The sequence below is a fragment of the Balaenoptera musculus genome, chromosome 3 (assembly GCF_009873245.2).
Source record: "Balaenoptera musculus isolate JJ_BM4_2016_0621 chromosome 3, mBalMus1.pri.v3, whole genome shotgun sequence".
Taxonomy (NCBI): Eukaryota; Metazoa; Chordata; class Mammalia; order Artiodactyla; family Balaenopteridae; genus Balaenoptera; species Balaenoptera musculus.
In genome coordinates this window covers 104565946-104581044 of record NC_045787.1, presented here as the reverse complement: position 1 = coordinate 104581044, position 15099 = coordinate 104565946, and the positions used below count along the sequence as shown (strand labels likewise).

The 15099-nt window shown below is 36.2% G+C and overlaps 1 protein-coding gene across 1 annotated transcript in view; it reads right to left on the bottom strand.

The window, feature by feature from the left end:
- Positions 1–15099, bottom strand: part of PRRC1 (proline rich coiled-coil 1) — a 44809-nt gene that overhangs the window by 16298 nt on the left and 13412 nt on the right. The window contains exons 6-8 of the mRNA XM_036848008.1: positions 14398–14561; positions 7649–7752; positions 295–397 (exon numbers count right to left, since the gene is read on the bottom strand). Of these exons, the coding sequence (XP_036703903.1) occupies positions 295–397; positions 7649–7752; positions 14398–14561 (371 nt within the window). The remainder of the gene's footprint in view (positions 1–294; positions 398–7648; positions 7753–14397; positions 14562–15099) is intronic.

Here is a 15099-nt window from a genome sequence, read left to right as displayed (position 1 = left end):
TTTTTTTCCGATCACAAGGTAGTGAACACAATCATAAAAGAGAGAAAACAATGAGAAAAAGAGCATTAACCATGTAATGGCTTACCTTGACAAAGACCGCTGGAAAACGAAAGTAGGGAGGTAGTGAAACAACATGGAAGGAATAGAAAATTGAAAAGCAAAGAGAAAAGGCTAAAAGGAAAAAGAGTGAAGCAAAATCAAGAATATATCGTATTTCCAATGAAAAACCTTATTTTGAAAACAATATTTCAGGTTTCTCTGAAGCATAATGAAAAATAAAAGGATAAAACTAACCTGTTGTACAAATTCCAAGGGTACTGGTGTAGCTTGTGTAAATGCTTCTAGATGAATACCATGCACAGGGTCTTCAACTATCAGACAGCCAATGTCAAACCATCTGCAACAGAATGTACGAGTTTCACGTTGTGTATGTGCTAAATGACTTATGGTGAATAGATAAAGTACTAACATTCAGATAAAACATTACCAGATTGATTAGAAAAACATTTCCTTGAAATTTTCAAGAGGACAATCCATAAAACAACATATAAAATTACCCTGTTGGCTTAATTCCAAGAGAAGGAAAAAAACAAAAAATGGGGAAAAACAAAGAAAAAATAATTGAAAATTACTCATCATGGCAAGTTCCTTTTCTTGCTAAGATCTGGAGAAAAGAATGGCAATTGGGGTGCTCAAATATGCAACAGATAAATCTACTCATTTGAAAATGCAAATAGCTTATCATAATTAAAAATGTCACTTGCTAAAATATGGGAAAACTTATATTACCAACTCTATAATTAATATACAGCCAAGTTACAAAGTTAGTTACTATAAAAATAAACTCATTCAGGAAATAACAAATCCTTTCCTCATTCCTGATAAATCCTTCTAATCACACTTTCTGAATTGTTCACAATGAATCAGTCTTTGAAAACAGCCTCATGAAATCAAGAAAACTTTCTTCAATTTAAAGATACACGTAAAAAGTGATACATTTAAAAACTGACTTAGGTGAGGTCATCTGTAACATCACTAGCATTTTAACTAGCCAGAATCAGGAAATCATGAGTTTAAATGACAAGATACAGAGCAAGAAAACTTTAAAATATACAGATTTAAGTGCGATGAAATACAATATAATTAGGAAACTTATTTACATATTCAAAGAAACAATAAAACAATATGTAGAATAACTTTGCTGAGTGTTAAAATGGCAGTTTATAATGTCTGTAGTATTCACATCCTAAAACTCTGCTTTAAATTAAGAAACTTAGTTATTTTATTTATTATGTGAATCATTATTTTAAATAATTTATTTGGTATATGATGAATCAGTATTTTATTTTACATGATTTGTGTATTATGCAGATGGCAGAGAATAATTGCAGTGACTAAGCTTCCAGGCACGACACGGACGTCCGGAAAAGCAGCAACCCTGAAGGTACAAGCAGTCTCCCCTACAATGCCGGTGAACACACATGAGAAGGGACTCCCTTTCCTCTCCAAACTACTGTCACGCTCCCGAGCGTGTCAACCTGGCTATCCCATTCTTCTCAACTCAAATCTAAACTGCCGTCACTGTCAATGCCCACCGAGACCTCTTCCATTTCCCTAACTAGTGCTATTGGCTGAGGAAACGTTGTCTCCTCCCTCCTCCCTGCTGTCCTTCCACCCCACTCCCACTCCCCACCCAGCAGGAGGAAGAGTGGTGGTCTCCACTGTTCACACTCAAGCACAGTTGCTAAGGAACACTCTCCTTCTCCTCACCCTCTCCATGCGGTTGGTGAAATAAGATAGACTCGACCAATCCTATATGGAAGGTACTTGGACTTAAAAAAGGCTTAAGAAGAATAGTGGTTCCAAGACATTTAGATTTCATGTAGCAGAAAAAAATCAAAATAGCACCTGAGGAGCTGACACAGGTATGCCAATTTGTATTTTACCAAAGAAAGACCATCCACTACCACCAGTCACTTCACAAAAGGACATTTTAACCCATTTCACACATAACCCTTGGTTTTAGAACTTGATAGGTTAATCTCAGAATAAGGACAATTCATGCTTACACAGGTATTTTTCCATTTTGGTATAAAACATGCTAATTTTCCTCATGTAGCATGAACTGACGCAAAGTTTATCACAAATAGCTAGGTCTATACTGGCTTTACTATTAGGAGCCAAACAGCACTGGTCTTTTCTTGACTCAGTTATAAGCACGTATTTCCCTGACTTTATCTTCTGTGCATTTATTTCTCATGGGAGCACCACAGAGAGAAGTAGCCAAAGCAAACTGTCAAGTGTTTTGGGTCATGGGTTTGCTGTTTGTTCTCATGTCCTTCCTCTAATCCCCTTCTGTATCTTAATATTACAGCCTTTTCATCCTCTCTCCTCCTTACACCATACTGGAAACCATCCACAGACTTCCTAATACCATTTACTAATTCCATTTACTAATACCATTCCTAATCTTCCTTATTTGCTAGTCTTCTGCTCAAAAAAAGGTAGGAAAAATACCACATCTAGGTATGATGGAGCAGTTGATGACAGACCAATGCTCCCAATGAAAAGCTGGATGAGTATACAAGTCATATCTAATGGCATCCAAGAGCTGTAGAAGCGAGGAAGACAAAATGGAGTAACATTCTGGACAGGGACAACCTTTCAAAGGTATGCTGAAGACTTCCAGCTGACCCTGAGCACAACCCAGCCTGGACTCAGGTCAGTCTATCTAAAGTGCAGCAAACTACCCCTTCCACACAGCTCACTACTCTGTTTATTAGAGGGAAGAGTGAACCTTCTCAAAATTACCTCAAGACTCTCGAGTTTCTTATAAACAATGCCTGGCTTTCAAAGATTATGAGGCATCCACAAAGACAGCACCTTATCGTCACACCAAAAGGAGGCTAAGAGAGGCCCACACACTGGAATCAGTAGACAAGGATCTTAAATATGACTCATATTCAAGGAAAGAGAGGTAAAGACAGTCGAAATAGAAAATATAGGTATTCAACAGATAAATTAAATCTACTTTAAAAAAAAAAAAATCAATGTATGGGCTACACAGCAGAAGACAGGTAAACAGAAGATACTCGAACTAAAGAAGAGAGAAAAATCAGAGTGAGGAAGTAGGGGAAAGAGGGGACTGACCAAATGAGAACTCTGAGGCACAGTCAGAAGGTGAACAAGCATGTAATTAGAGTCCTAGAAAGAGAAGAGAGAAAATGGGCCCGAAGCCAATTCTGAAGATACAATGGCCAAGAACTTTCCAAAACTGATGAAAGACATAAATCCAATGAAAGAAAGAATCAAGCTCAGGGAATCCACAAAAATTCAATACCTAAGCAAGCACACAGCCCTGTACATAAATACCATAAAACTGCAAAAATAAAATGACAGAAAAAATCCTAAATGCAGCTAAACAATACATTCTCTTCACAGAAACAAGCTGGATAGCTGATGTAACAGAAATGATGGAAGCCAGAAAACAGTACAACAGCATCTTTAAAGTACTGAAAGAAAAGATCTGCCAATCCAGACTTCTACATCCAGAAAAAAACACCCTGTGAAAATAAAGGTGCTTAAAGGCACTTTCAGACAAAAGCTGAGAGAACTCCTGGCTAAAGTCTTCCATCACAATGTATATAGTACCAAAGGATGTTCTTTAGGCAGAATGAAAATGATCCCAGACAGAAAAACCAAAAATGCAGGAAAGAATTCAGAGAATAAATATAAGTGAATAGAGTGTACAGAACTCTACTAATATCTTAGGAGTTTAAAATATATACACAATTAAGATACTTAACAATACTGCAAAAGATGAAGGGGGTAAATGGTATTGAAAGTAGTTCAGTATTATCAAAATTCATAATTTTTATTAAAACATAATACATGGAAAACACAATGGAATCTCTAAGGTAGCCCTTAAATGAATATTTCATTTTTCCCTTCTGTTAATCTTTTAATATTCATCATCACTGGATGGTTGCTTGGTGCTTACATAGAAAGTTCAAACTTCCCAACCTAGCAATCAAAGCTCTTCAGTCTGTCCCCAAACTACTTTTTGATTTCCTATCCAACAGTGTTCAGCCAAGTTGATAAAAATCACTGACCCCAGAATACATCTTAATCATCTTCACACTTTTCCTCCATGCAGAATGTCCTACCTATTCTTTTCTATTTAACCAAATTTTACCTACTCTTCAAAATTCAGCTCAAGTCCCAATCATTCACGAATCTTATCTGACACTATCTCCACATCAAGTTATTTCCATTGAAAATGCACATAGCATTTTATGTATAGCCCACGTGCAGCAACGAAGACCCAACACAGCCAAAAATTTAAAAAATTTAAAAATCATATGTCCCTCTATTGACATGTGTTTGGTGATACCTATCAATCAGTGTGAAAAGATATTAAAAAAAAATGATGAATTATGTTGCTGGAGGTTTTTTCCAAACTAAATAGATGAGAGGTAGTGTTCAACAGAACTCAAACCTGGTGACTACCTCCAGGCCCTCTTGCCATACCTTCCATTACTCTGAATGACTGTGTAAATGATTGTTACTGGAGGTCAACCTCCAAGCCAATAACTAAACCACTGTATCATATGTAATTGATTATTAACACAATCTTAGCTTGCAGACAATACAATGTCCATTTTATAATTAAAAAGGAGAAACAAGAGTAGAAATGTGAGCTGAGCTACACAGGTCACATAGCTAGTTAGATGATAGAGCTAGACCAGAACGTAATTTTCTCTCTGGTTCTAAAATAGGATACATTTTTTTACTAGATATTCAGTGTAAGCAATCATATTTTGCTCCTAAGAGAAACATAATAAGCCTCTTACTGAACCATTATACACCAACAAACTGGACAACCTAGAAGAAATGCATAAATTCCTAAAAACACACAACCTACTAAGACTGAATCAAGAAGGAACAGAAAATCTAAACAAATGGATTATTTGTAAGGAGACTGACTCAGTAATCAAAAACCTCCCAACATACAAAAGTCCAGAACCAGATGGTGTCACTGGTGAATTCTACCAAAGATTTACAGAACAATTAATACCAATCTTTCTCAAACTCTTCCAAAAAATAGAAGATAAGACACACTTCCAAACTCATTTTACAAGGCCAGCATTACCCTGATACCAAAACCAGACAAGGACACTACACAGAAGAAAATTAAAGGCCCAATATCCCTGAAAAACAGAGATGTAAAAATCCTCAATGAAATACTAGCAAACCGAATTCTACAATGCATTAAAAAGATCTATACCATAATCAAGTGGGATTTACTCCAGGGATGCAAGGATGGTTCAAAATGTGCCAATTAATCAATGTTATACACCACATTAACAAAATGAAAGATAAAATCATATGATCATGTCAACAGAGCTATAAAAAGCATTTGACAAAATTCGACACCCATTAATGACAAAAACTCTCAACAGAATGGATACAGAAGGAACATACCTCAACATAATCAAAGTCATATATGGCAAGGCCATAGCTAATATCATACTCAACAGTGAAAAGCTAAAAAGCTTTACTTCTAAGATCAAGAACAAGACAAGACTGCCCACTCTTCCCACTTTTATTCAGCATGGTATTGGAAGACCTAGTCAGAGTAATTAGGCAAGAAAAAAAATGCATCCAAATCAGAAAGGAAGAAGTAAAACTGTCACTATTTGCACATGACATATTATATATAGAAAAACCTAAAGCTACCACCAAAAAACTGTTAAAACTAGTAAATTCAGTAAAGTTGCAGGATACAAATTCAGTACCCCAAAATTTGTTGTATTTCTATACACTAATAGCAAACTACCAGAAGAAAAAAATTTTAAATACCATTTACAATTACATCAAAAAAATAAAATAGTTAGGAATATATTTAACCAAGCAGGTGAAAGATGTCTACTCTGAAAACTGTTAAGACATTGATGAAAGAAACTAAAGAAGACACAAATAAATGGAAATATATTCCATGCCCATGGACTAGCAGAATGAACAGTTAAAATGTTCCTATTACCCAAAGGAAGCTACAAAAGACTCAATGCAATCCCTGTCAAAATTCCAATGATACTTTCCACAGAAATAGAACAAACAATCCTAAAAGTTGTATGCAACCACAAGACCCTGAATAGCCAAAGCAATCTTGAGAAAGCAGAGCAAAGCTGGAGGCAACATGCTCCCTGATGTCAAATTATAATACATAGCAACAGTAATCAAAACAGTATGGTACTTGCATAAAAAACAAAAATATAGATCAATGCAACAAAATAGAGCCCAGAAATAAACCCATGCATTTACGGCCAATTAATTTATGACAAAACAGCCAGGAATATGCAATGGGGAAAGGACAGTCTCTTCAATAGATGGTGTTGGGAAAACTGGACCACAATTTTACACCAGACATAAAAATTAATCAAAATGGATTAAATACTTGAGCATAGCACCTGAAACCATAAAAAACTCCTAGAAGAAAACATAGGCAGTAAGCTCCTTGATATCTGTGTGGCAATGATTCTTTTTGGATTTGACACCGAAAGCAAAAGCAACAAAATAAAAAACAAGTGGGACTACATCAAACTAAAAAGTTTCTGCACAGCAAAGGAAACTATCAACAAAATGAAAAGGAAATCTACCAAATGGCAGACAATACCTGCAAATCATATATCTGATATGGGGCTAATATACAAAATATATAAAGAACTCATACTACTCAACAGCAAAAACCAAACAATCCAATAAAAAAATGGGGAGAAGATCTGAATAGCCTCCTTTTCCAAAGAAGACATACAGATGGCCATACGTGAAAAGGTGCTCAACATCACTAATCCTCCAGGGAAATGCTAGTCAAAACCACAATAAGATAACACCTCACACTGTTAGAATGGCTATTATCAAAAAACAAGAAATAACAAGTGATGACGAAGAGATGGAGAAAAGGGAACCTTTGTGCACTGTTGGTGGGACTGTAAATTGGTACAACCACTATGGAAAAGAGTATGGAGGTTCCTCACAAACTGAACTACCAAATAATCCATAAAATTCACTTCTGGGTATTTATCCAAAGGAAATGAAAATACTAACTCAACAAGACATATGCATCCCCCTGTTCACTACAGCATTATTTCCAACAACCGAGGCAAGGAAGCAACTTAAATGTCTGCTGATGATAAAAAAAATGTGATTTATACACACACACTCACACATATATATGTATGTATATATACAATGAAATATTATTCCATTGAAAAGGAAGGAAAACCTTGCCATTTGCAGCAACGTGTATGGACACTGAAGTCATTAAGCTAAGCAAAGGAAGTCAAATAGAGAAAGACAAATACTGTATGATCTCACATGTGGGGGGGGAAGCAAACTCACAGATACAAAGGACAGATTGGTGGATGCAGAGGCAGGGGTGGGAGGGGGAGGGGGAGTAAAATGGATAAAGGGGATTAAAAGGTACAAACTTCCAGTTATAAAATAAGTAAGTCATGAGGATATAATGTACACCATGGTGACTATAGTTAATAATACTTTTTGTACACTTGAAAGTTGCTAAGAGAATAGATCTTGTAAGTTCTCTAAAAAAATTATAACTATGTTAAAAAAAAAAAAATCCTCTTACTTGTCAGGAAGCAATTCTGCAATGAAGTTTTCTACTGACACAGCAGTCTGTTTTTCATGGATCACTCCAGTTCGACGCAAGCTATCTATCCGTTCCTGGGCACCCTGAAACAGTGTACGTTAGAAACTATTTTAAATTATTCGGTTTTAAATATACTAATTTATGATTGTATAAGTAATATGCGTATACATTTATACACAAACACATATATACTCATTGTAAACATGAAAACAATACAGAAGCATAGAGAGTAAAAAGTGAAAAAGCCCCATTGTATTCCCCTCAGTATTAAGAGTCTGCAGTGCATCTTCTAAATTATTCCTATATGCATTATTATTTTGGTTGCTATCATGAAATGGAAAATTTTTATATTACATGTTCTAATTGGTTATTACTAATATAAGGAAACTATGTGCTTTTTAATGTTGATCTGGCAAGAGGCTATCTTACTAAATAAAAATCATTTCTCAATTCTAGTAGTTTTTTAGTTGATTCTCTCTTGAATTTTTCTAGGCAGGCAATCATATCAATAGCAAATATGTTTTTTCTCTTCCTTCTGATTCCTTTTATATATAGCCTTTAAAGTTTGCACCAAAATGACAGTTATTTTAACACAAACGTATGCATTACATCAAAGCTTATTCAAGAAAATTAGTACCATTTATGAAACAAAATTGAGGGGCTGAGAACACTATATAGATAACTCAAAATCATGAATTAAATACATACTTACGGCAGAAAACTAAAAGCTGGATTAATAAGGACAAGGTTGTTGTTTACTACTTTTATTTGAATCACTTCATAAAAGTGATCATGAATGATATGATGAGAATGTGTTCAAAAAGCAAGACAAAACTATTTCTGAATAAAACTAGTCATGGATAATACCCCTATTTTTATCATGAACAACAGAGCTAAGCAGTGAATGAGATTAAGGGGTCAATTCTTCTTCAAATGAAAATTAAGAAAGCTAGGATACTTCTAGAGACAACTGAATTTATTTCAGAGACAACTAAAATAAAGAAGTGACAACTGTATGAGAACATGTAGGCCAATTTGTCATTAGCCTATAAACATGAAAGATGAAAGAAGATATGAGTTAAACTACAATAAAATCAAGCTGTATTTTTGCTTACTCTTGTATCTCTGGTACTTAGCATAGTGTCTAACCTAATAGGCAGCCAGTGAGAACTTACTACATGAACAAGTGAACAACGGAAAAACTAAGGGCTTCTGAAGGCCTATATGGCTAATATTAGGAATCTAAAGAGTGTAAATATGGCATCACCAAATCTAATAGTGAATGAGGAGATCACTGTTGAATCTGAAAGAAAATACAATAGCTAAGATGAACTTAATTCTTTGTACTGGATAATGTAAATCTGTTCTGAAATCTGGGAGGAGTAAAATAATTCCCTCCTCCCAAAAGGTAGTTATGTCTAATTTTTACTATAAAGAAGTTTAAATAAATGTTAATTCAGTAAAAAACTATTAGGGGATTAGTGGGATGTTTAGAGATTCATCTGCAACTCTTCAAAGGTGCTATCTCAGCTACACACTACAACAAAATATTCCTAGATTTATGCTCCCAGGAAGCAGAAACTAAGTTGGTTCATTTTTTACTATCCTACAGCACAGGGCTTTATACTTCATAGGGTTCACAAAATATTGAACTGAAATTAATTAGAACCTATAAAAGATACGATAATGAGTTAGGTAGACAAGTGTAATGCTTGTTTTTGTTTATGGAATCCAGAAGAGAAAATGAAGAGGGGGTAAATCAGCCTCTCTCCTCCTCTGACCACAACATTACTTAAATGTGGCATCTTGTGGCATCACAGAGACACTTTGATATTAGTCACTACCAATGTTTTGAGAAGGGAATTTTAACTTTATTTTTCAACAGTGTAGGGGATCAAAAATTAGGTAGTTTAGAGGCCACACTGAAGTAACTGTCTCAGAACTGAAGTAAGATGCAGAAATGCCTCTAGAGCTTATACTAAGCAACTTGGTTCAGATAATCAAAATTCCATGCTTCTTCATAAATTCTTACAGATATTAACTGCATTTTTCTTGAATATAAGCTATAAAACAATGGTCATAAATATAATTGGCTTTTCAGTAAAATTAATACTTGGCATTGGAGAAGTTTCAGAAGCTTCCTAACTTTAATTACAGCTGATTTATTTCCTTAAACAATTTCATATGTTTAAAGGAAAACTTAAATTTAGTTCAAAAAAGACATTCACTTCAAATAAAATCTGATGGGGAGAAAAAAATCTGGGTTGAAATTTTAATATTCTACATTATTTTCTTTTTGTTAGTTCCCTCTACTGTTTCTGAAAAAAAACAAACAGCTGGGAAAATTACATATCACTTTCCTATATATATCAGTTTCAATGAATTTTAATTTTAAGCTTGTATTAAAGATTGTGGAAAAGGAACACTTTTCTAAATTTGAAGGGCAAAAACCAATACTAAAACAAACCTATCAAATACTAATAAAATCACAATATAAACTGAACTATTAATATTCAGAAAATAAGATTTTTCTTACAGAAAAAAATCTCCATCAGCCTTTCAAGTTCAGTACCTACCGATATGAAGTATCTTTTATGCAATGATATTTAACATAAAATATTTAAGACTCATGTTTTAAAAACCATGAAATTCTGAGTTATGTTCCAAAAATCATGTGGTGATCTATCATCAGAAATTATGAATGACAACTCTATCAGTTTTTTTATCAGTTTTTTTGAGAACAATTAGAAACCACAGGACTCGCAAGAAGATTTTACCGAGTCATTATGTCATTTGCATTCTTAACATCTAAAACATTATTTTGAATTGTCCCTTCATATGACACTCAGGAGGATTTTAGGTTCCGAGGCAATCAGTGGGTGAGCGGTATATCTTTATTTTCTAATGGGAGAGGTCAGAGCTTATGAAGAGGAGATGAGAAAGGAGATGGCATGTTGCCTCCATTACAAGTATGTATTCAGGCAGAAAATTTTAGGAAAGAATACGTATGGAAGTTGAGGAAGGAGAAGCTGAGTTCCTGAAACCTATCTGCGTCTACTTGGACCCTGTAAAATCTTTGCATGTCACCAGAGGTACTTATACACAAGTCTGAAGACCACTGTTTGTTTGACGGTAAAGGTACTATCAAAGTATAGCAACAGGTGGGCAGCTAGAGGTCTGTTAAGGGAAAAATCTCTATTCTCATAAGGCTGACATGTTGTTAAACCAAAATTCAAAACAGATCCCAGAGTGAAAACATCTTCTGCATTAGACTGCTTACTTGAGGAAATAAATTATTAATTTTAAAAGTTTACCCTAGCACTTTAAATTCTATTGTTTGGGGTTTTATACCAAGATATCTCAATAGGACTGCTAGACATTCATTTTAAAGAACATGAAGCACTATTCTACAAGTTTATATCTGTAAACGAAACAAAGATCTCTGCTCTTGTAGAACTTAATTCTAGTGGGAAAAAAGCACTAAAAAACAAAAATAACATAAACGTAAATTATATGGTAAATGAGAAGATGCTGGATGCTATAGGAGAAGATCAGAGGAGGGTTAGAGGGATCAGGAGAGCAGGGTAGGTAGGTGCAGACTGCAGTACTGAACAGGGCGGTCCGGACAGGCCCTACTGTGGAGGGAAGATTTTAGTGAAGACTTGAAGGAGGTCAGGGAGTCAACCAAGTAGATATCTGAGGAAAGAGCGGCTCAGAGAGAGCTGTGAAAAGGCTGTGAGAAGAGAGCAGCCTGTCAGACAAGTGCGAAGACCTGCAAGGAGGCCAGTGTGGCTGGCGCGGAGTGAGCAAGGGGGAAGACCGGTAGGAGACGAAGCCAGAGAAAAGCAGAAGGCCGCTAGTGCAGCCACTGTGGAGAACAGCATGGAGGTTTCCTAAAAACCAAAATAGAGCTGCCATATGATCCAGCAGTCCCACTCCTGGGCACATACCTGGAAAAGATGAAAACTCTAGTTCGAAAAGATACGTGCACCCCACTGTTCATAGCAGCACTATTTACAATAGTCAGCTCATGGAAGCAACCTAAGTGTCCATCGACAGATGAATGGATAAAGAAGATGTGGTGTGTATACGATGGAATATTACTCAGCCATAAAAAAGAATGAAATCATGCCATTTGCAGCAACATGGATGGACCTAAAGATTATCACACTAAGTGAAGTAAATCAGAGAAAGAAAAACATTATATGATATTACTTATATGTGGAATCTAAAAAGATAGTACAAATGAACTTATTTACAAAACAGAAATAGACTCACAGACATAGAAAACAAACTTATAGTTACCAAAGGAAAAAGGGTGGGGGGATAAATTAGGAATTTGAGATTAACAGATACACACTACTATATATAAAAGATAAACAACAAGGACCTACTGTATAGCACAAGGAACTATACCCAGTATCTTGTAATAACCTATAATGCAAAAGAATCTGAGAAAGGATACATATATACACATATATACACATATATGTATATATATATGGTATAACTGAATCACTTTGCTGTACACCTGAAACATTGAAAATCAACTATACCTCAATTAAAAAAAAAAAAAAAAAAAAAAGAAGGCCAGTTCAGCCAGGCCATGTGGGGCTGTGGAAGCCTTGGTAAGGAATTTGGATTTTACACTCAGTGAAATATAAAGTTCTGAAAAGAATAGTGAAACGGTTTGATCTTGTGTGTTGAAAGAATTACCCTGGCTACTCTGTTGAGGATAACCTATAGGGCCACAAGGGTAGAAACGGGATGACCTGTTAGGAGGTGAACCCAAGATTCCAGCAAGGCTTTGTGGTGGCTTCACCCAGGGTGGGAGCAATGGAGAGAGTGACAAGCAGTCAGATGCTGGATGTATTCTGAAGGTACAGTGAACAAGATTTCTTGATGAACTGGACATGGGTAACGAGAGAAGTCAAGGATGACTCCAAGGTTTCTCATCTGAGAAAATGGAAGGACAGAGCTGTCATCAATTGAGATGGAGAAAGCTGTGGCGGGGGACAGGTTGGAAGGAAAGAAAAGCAGTTGAGTACCAGACATGATAAGTTTGAGACATTCAAGTAAAGGTATTAAAAAGGCAACTTTTATATTAACCTAGTTTACGTGAGAGGTCTCTGCTGGAGATACAAACTCGAAACTGTCAGCACACAGCTGGTATTCAAAGCCGTGGGACTGGCTGAGATCACGAAGAGAGTGAACGTAGATGAAGAGAAGGAGACCATCAGGAGGGTGGGGAGAAAAGGAGGAGCCAGCAAAGGAAGCACAGAGGAATTAGTGAGGCGGGGAAGAAACCAAGCGTGGCACCCCCAAAGGCGAGCGTAAAAGACACTACAGAGGAGTCTCAAAGCCAGTGGCAGGTCAAACAAGATGCACAACATTGGTGACCTTGAAAGCATTCTCGGTGCAGGGGTGAGGGTGAGAGCCTGGCTGGGGTGGGTGTAAGAGACTGAACAGAAGAACTAGAGATAAAAGTGTTGGCAACTCTTTGCAAGTTTTGCTGCAAAACGAAGCAAAAACCTAAGGTTGGAGGTGATGGGGAAAGTAAGGTAAAAAAATTTGTTAAGGTTTTCTTTGGTTTATTTTTGTTTTTTAACGTGGGAGCAGTGTTTATATGCTGATGAACTGTTCATTTGCTTTTGCGTGTTTGTATACTGATTGTAAAAAGTGTATGAGAGGGAGGGTAGAACTCTTGGAACTTTAGCACTTAGCAGGCAAGAGGGGGCCAGGTCTACTATGGTAATGGGATTGGCTTGTGTATGTGACAAATTTTTTAATGGTAACAGTCCAGAAGACAAAGTATACGATATCCAAGTGGTGCTGTGAGTATGCAAGTGTGTGAAATTTGTTTTCAACATAAGCCATTCTATTATCTGCCACTATTACGTAGGGATTATATAGGTATCTATAAACTTAATCACAAGGTCTTCTTCCCTCACTACCAAAAACCATGGCAGTGTCTTCCTTTGGTAAGTGCATTACTACTGGTAATGTAATTTAATAGGTCTCCATATGCTGATGAGACCTTGGCACACACTGGTTATATACAGGCTTTGTGCCTATAACATGCCAGCTAGTCGGGTCTCTAAGGCAAGGTAGTTAAAAGGACAGGGAAAGGGAAGACTCAAAGAAAGTAAGTTAAGAAAACTCTCTGGATGAGTGCTGAGTCCCCTCACCAAGTACTGGGTTGGCCAAAAAGTTCGTTCGGGTTTTTCCGTAACAGAAAATACAAGGGAAGAGGGGGACTTTGCCAGGTGTATTTACAACCTGCTTACTAGAACTCCATTACTACTCTGGAAACTTCCAAATATATGAGAATCCCATAAACCATGAAGAAATACATAAAGTGTAAAGTATTATTAATAGTGATAGTAATAAAAAGCTTACGGGATTCAAGGGATATTATAATTTCAGTAATGGATTTAAACGTTAATACTGGGTTAAGAAGATCTCTTTCAGGACTAAAACTGCTCTCTTTCTGTGCTCTTGGCATGTGGTTCCTCCCCTCCCCCGATAATCAAAACCTACTTTAGGTTTCTTTAAATTAAAACTCCACTGTATCTTCCTAACACTACAGATTGTCTAACTAAAAACCAAATCAATATTTCAGTATGTAAAAACCCAAAAGCTCCATATAGACCATAGGATTATCATCAGAAATTTTAAAAAATGAACTGCCAGCTACTATATCCTGAAAAAGATGCTCTATTACTCACTTTTAATCCAGCTGCATAGCCCACTGGTTGTGGAGCAATGCTGGACTGCCCAGCTTCCCCTATCACCACAGCTAAGCCAAAGACCTCCTGGAAGGCATCTCGGACAGCGGCAACTTTTACTTCTTTATTTGAGGTCACTACAATGTCCAGTTCACCTCCAGATTCTACAAAGACCAGAAGAAAGTTTCAATTCCAAATTAAAATAATGCAATTCTCATAATTACTACCATGCACTAACATTTTATTACATAATTACTTTTAACCTGGCAAAACAATGCAAGCTATAGATTACCTTTTTATTGGCTGAGGACACTGAGGCTCATAAGGTCTCGCCCAAGGTAACACAGCTACTTAGCGATGATGTCAGGACTCAAATCTAGGTCTGTATCTTTTCACTACACTGCCTGATGCAAGCAGACACATTTCACCCTGTCATCTAATAGCATCTTACTCTGAGATTTCTCAAGAAAGCTGTTTGTACCGTGAAATATTTTGCCCTAGAAACAATGCTTTTCCTCAGTAAGTATCTTTCGGAACAGCTGAAAATATTTTCCAAATATTTGGGCTTTTTATTATGGATTTCTTTTTTCCTGATTGAAACAATGTTCCACAGATCTCATCTTTACTGGAATTTCTTAAATTATTAAAACCTATAAGCAAGGGTTACCATAGGAAAGAAGAGGAAGACTGTATCCATGTGGG